General features: G+C 28.5%; 1 protein-coding gene across 1 annotated transcript in view; it reads left to right on the forward strand.

The window, feature by feature from the left end:
• Positions 1-5,053, forward strand: part of LOC107454638 (uncharacterized) — a 10,850-nt gene extending 5,797 nt beyond the window's left edge. The window contains exons 4-5 of the mRNA XM_016071886.3: positions 2,905-3,067; positions 4,715-5,053. Coding sequence (XP_015927372.1) covers positions 2,905-3,067; positions 4,715-4,949 — 398 coding nt within the window. The 3' untranslated portion in view covers positions 4,950-5,053. The remainder of the gene's footprint in view (positions 1-2,904; positions 3,068-4,714) is intronic.
• The last annotated feature ends 268 nt before the right edge of the window (positions 5,054-5,321 follow it).

The following is a 5,321-nucleotide window of genomic DNA, read 5'->3' on the forward strand; positions in this document are numbered from 1 at the left end:
CAAACATAAACAAAGCAAACACGGGGTTTCAGATAGCTTTGTGATCTTTGAGCTGGTAAAAAATAATTGAATGTGCAGTATAAGTTGAAACAGAACAGTCTACAGTTTAATTTGTAACAATGGCTAATGCTGAAGTCATGCGAGAAAATCATTTTCCGAACATTTCTGCCTAACGGAATAATTAAAATTTGTAAATGAATTTTAGTATCAGCGGCTAAATTAATACCTTCGAGTTTTCAAGTGTTAAAATAGTAATTATAATAGTTTTCAATAGCTCAAATAGTTCTGAAGTTCTTAGAGATTTGACTGGGCGTTGTTTGACAAGGTCGGGCATAAACAAAATTTTAGTAAAAAATGTACTAGGTAAAAATGTATTTAGTAAAAATTGTATTGAGACAAAAATGTATTATTAGTGAGTTCAAAAAGAAAATTGAAAAGGTGTTGAAATAGCCTGTTCACGGATGTCAGAATAATCAAAGCTTTCACACATTTGAAGGTTGGATGAATTATTTTTCTTATATCGTATACATTCATAATACTTGGCTTATAGAATTTCAAAGTGCACTTTTTACCATTCTGAAACTTTTTCTTGAGATAAAAAGCGCCGGTATTCAAAACCTTTGCTATTCATGTCATCCTTTATCATAGGCAATTTTCAGAAGAGGAATAATGACTGTTCTGGACACACAATTCCGGAGAACACTCCACTCACAATGATAGTTGCAGTTAAAAAAAGATCGAAAGAGCCGTCTTTTCCCTTTCAGGAATGACAATTTAAAAAGGTCAAGGTATTTAAACACGAAATTAGCTGTGAACGCATACATATTGCACATTAATTTTATAAATTAAAAAAACATAAGCATTTTTCTCAAATGTAAATTTTTTTTTAAAATTTTTTTTAGAAAGCTTACCGAGTTTTAGAAAAATGTAACGATTTCATTCAACATTTCCGTTGCAAATACTTGTACTTTTCCCCCAAAAAAGTAGCGAAAGTACAAGTAAAAGTACTAAATTTGAAAAGTAACGAAGTACAAGTAAAAGTACGTACTTTTTACTAGTACAGCCGGTACAAGTAACGAAAGTAAAAGTACTGCCATATATGGTAAGAACACTCCATAAAATGAACCCTTCATCCTCTATTTATGCTTTTATTTTCATATTTTGAAACCTAGCAAACTTGTTACGAAATTATTTTAAATCATTTTTGAAAGATGCTGTTAAAAATAAGCACATATGAATTCGCTGCTCTTTCTATATCTTATATTTCGCGTTTTATTCTGCATTTTTTTGAATTTTTACTTTTTATTTTTTGCTCGATAGGATAAGTTTTATTTCACATTTTTTGCTTAATTCGCACTTTTCTCATTTCATTTGCTTTTGGTGCTCCTCACACTATTGATATATTTTGCTTTGACTACAATAAATAATACGGTATTAGAAAGCACTTTTTTTGCTAATATAATCGTGCTTGATGATGACGGGATTATATCTTTTCCTTATTTTGTTTTCCGACAGTTTTATACATTTTTTAAGGTTTTAAATTTTAAATGTTTTTGAACATATTTCCTCTTAATATTTTCTTCTACTTCTCTTTTTCTCTTTTAAATTTTTTGTTAATATTTGTTTCCATGATTTCTCTATATTTTCAACTTTTATGTGCATTTGATTCATATAAATCAAGATTGTTAGTGCATATTGGAAAATAAAAATACTTAAAACACTTGCAGATATTAAAATGAAAAAATTTAAACATTTTCTTTTTACTTAGTATGCTTTGTTACGGTCAAAAATACCAAGAATATACTTTTCGAAATTATTTATTATTTTTATTGCATACATTGCTCACCTAATCCCTTATGACATTTTGCATATATTTATAATCCTTATACATTTACTAAGAAATGTAACATTTCCATTTTACTTTGCAAGTTTTGTTCAGGTCAAAAATAATGAAAAAATATTTCTTATAATTTATTTTTATTTTCCATGAAATCTTGTTCTACAGTTACACATACAGTTACACATACGGTTACAATATTTTTCTATTCTTACATTTTCTTTTTAGTTTCTGTGGCTTGTTAAGGTAAAAAATAACAAGTAAATATTTCTTAATGTTTTTCTTTAAAATTTCCATTTCATCAACTTTTTCTATATTTTACTACCCATCCACCTATTTACAAAATCTTTCTACATCCCCAAAAATACAGAGGATATTTTTTACAAAGAGTAATTTGTTAATTGCCTAGAAAATAGCAAGAAAATATTTTAAAATTCCTTTTGATTTCCATTGCCATTGATTTAAAATTCAATATCATTCTAACTTTTACATTTTTTAAATATTAGTAAATGACATTGCACAATTTAGGAGTGTATAAATTTATAATAACGTCCAAATTTGCTGCTGTCTCAATAAGGTGCACATCTGTATACGTTGCAAGCTAAGTAGGAAATACGGCTCTTTGCATATCGCCAACGTCACTTTTTGGCTAACTGCTGTCAATCTTGCAGTTCCATTGCGAAGTTCAGACGGCAGTTTTCAAAGAGCAGCCGGATTTTCCTTTTGGCTTATGATCAATGTATACTAAGGGTCATCTTAAATCTTGAATTGTTTTTCAATTTTATGCTTAAATAAATTGTTAATTCTTGTATGGTATCATGGTTCAAGTAACGATGTCATGGTTATGATCATCATGGTCAACTTTTTTTCAAAGCTTATCTTTCTTAGATAAAGTGATCACCCTGAATTTCGAAGAAACCAAGTCCATTTACGGTCTCTTCTCTGAACAGTGTTCCATTTAAGATTTGTGTTTCCTATGTGGATTTATTTAAATTGTTTTATATGTGAGAAAAAGTAGCATTTCGTTTCGAATGGGATTTTTGTAATATATAATTTTGATATTACAGCTGTTGCAGATAATGGAAAATGTGTCGGGAAATTTTACAAAACGATTACGGAAGATCGCCTCAATAAGTGTTTACAAAAAATAGAGGATGAAAATCGTGAAAAATATGAAGAAATTGTTTATTTTTCAAATGATTTGAAAGATGAAGAAAGAGAATATTGCTTGTAAGTATACAAACAGAATTAAAATGATTTACTTCTTTTCATGAAGTAACTTTAAATATAATAAAATTATTTTATAAAGTTTCCTGTTAAGTAATATAATTATAACCAATATTAACTATCACTAATATCTATGAGAAATGAAATGCTACATCTTAAAGTGCTCAATTGAGTTGATTGTATTCAAAGTTAAACGCCTTTACAGCCTTTCAAGTGGCGATCATGTGTAGACTAAATCAGTATGCAATGCAGGAAAGAAATTAAATACTTAACAAACTGGGTTTTGGCTAAAAGGGTTAACTCAGAGAAATCTGTATTGAAAAAAAAAGAAAAAAAGATTTGCTCTTCCAGGAATACTGTCTGTCTAACTGAAGAACTCCTCTTGATTGTCGTCTGGAATACTGTCGATTACCATGGTTTTGAAGTTAAATAATTTCTAATGAGGGTGTGAATTAAACATTAGAAGCAGGTTGTGAAAGAAGTATTAATTTTCTCCTCTTTGTAACTCTTTTTTAATTGTTTCCATAGCAACAAACAACTGGAAGAGTTGTTTCGTTAGACAGATAGTATTCAACAGAAAAATTGAGGTAAACATGCAATGAAGTAAACATGACTCCATAGTTATGCTTCTCCAGTAAAACTTTACTTAAGTTAAGAGTCAAGCATTGATTTCACTAAAATTTAATCTTTGTGCCTTGAGTATATGTTTCAATTTCCCCACTTGAATTTGGTACAGCATAGCCGAATCAGTCTTTTGTTTTATATTTTATCCAATCTGGTCGTTGGTTGTTGAACATTTTACCAATCTGGACGAAAATAAGAGTTAATCTCACTTTTTTTTCAGACGAAGCACCCTCAACTGTTCTGAAAACACGGTTTGCTTCCTTCAATCTTCACAAGATCAAAAATTATTGGCGATTAAATGATAATAAAAAAAATTCAATAAAAGATTGGGAAATAATAATACTCAAAAATAAGTTTTTCAAGAAATTTAATAAGGTTCTTAATATAATTTTTCATAGAAAATTCTTAAGCTAAACGGTTTTCGTAATTGCGTCAAAAATGTAGTTGAAACATGTATTGGTTAGTTAAATATTCACTAGATTGAAAATTATTAGCGATTTTTAATATTTTCACATGATAGGGGACATTTATATGATAGGGACATTTTTCGGTAAGTGATTGAGGAATATTCAAACATTATTCAAAAATAAGTTTTATCAAGAGATTTAATAAGGCTCTTAATATAATTTTTCATAGAAAATTCTTAAGCTAAACGGTTTTTGTAATTGCGTCAAAAATGCCATTTAAACATGTTTTACTTCGTTAAATGTTTACTAGATGCAAAATTATTAGCGATTAGATGGTAGAGAAAATTTTAGATCAGCATTTGAGGAATAATAATATTCAAAAATGAGTTTTTCAAGTAATTTAGTAAGGTTTTCAGTAACTTTTTGAGGAAAATCCTTAAGCTAAACCAGTATCATAATTGTGTCAAACATGTTTTTTTTAAACGCAATTTGCTTCCTTAAATGTTAACTAAATCAAAAAGTTTAGAAATAGATGATAAGAAACATTTTTTGAAAAACAGTTGGCAACAATGACAAAATTAAAAAATATTATAAATAAGTTATGCATTCTTTCGAACAGTTTGGACATCATGCAAACGAGTTGTCTGGCTGATGCAATAAGTGTTGATTGTGGAAAAACTGCAAAAGAACTATTTCTGCATATATTACAAGATATAGGAATGAATAATTTAGTCTGTGAGAATCATCAAGACGATGCAAAAAATTTCACGAAGGAATTGAGCCTAAATTTGAAGCCTGAAAATTCAATGGAGGATTTCATAGCCCTCCTGGAGAATGAAACAGAATTTGTCTGAACTAAGAATAAAATTTATTCCTACATTTAGAAATACAATGTTATCTAATGTAAAGTAATTGTATTCAAATTTGTCATGTAAATAAATATATATATTCAGAAATATTCTATTTTTGATTTCCTTAAAACATTATAGAATTGATTGCATCAGCATGTACACGAAAACAGGATATGAAGATGATTAGCAATTTTGACCATATAAATGCTGCCCAAACAAAAAGACTCTAGCTGCCAAATTTCCTTATATTGTTTAGAGAATGACTCTAAGATCAAAAAACTAACTAAACATTTAACTAGAACATCCTTAGCACAAATTATGTAATATTTGAAATATCTATTGGAGATCAATGTGATTAAACTAAATATATTGCTC

The sequence above is a fragment of the Parasteatoda tepidariorum genome, chromosome 1, assembly GCF_043381705.1.
Source record: "Parasteatoda tepidariorum isolate YZ-2023 chromosome 1, CAS_Ptep_4.0, whole genome shotgun sequence".
NCBI classification, from domain to species: Eukaryota; Metazoa; Arthropoda; class Arachnida; order Araneae; family Theridiidae; genus Parasteatoda; species Parasteatoda tepidariorum.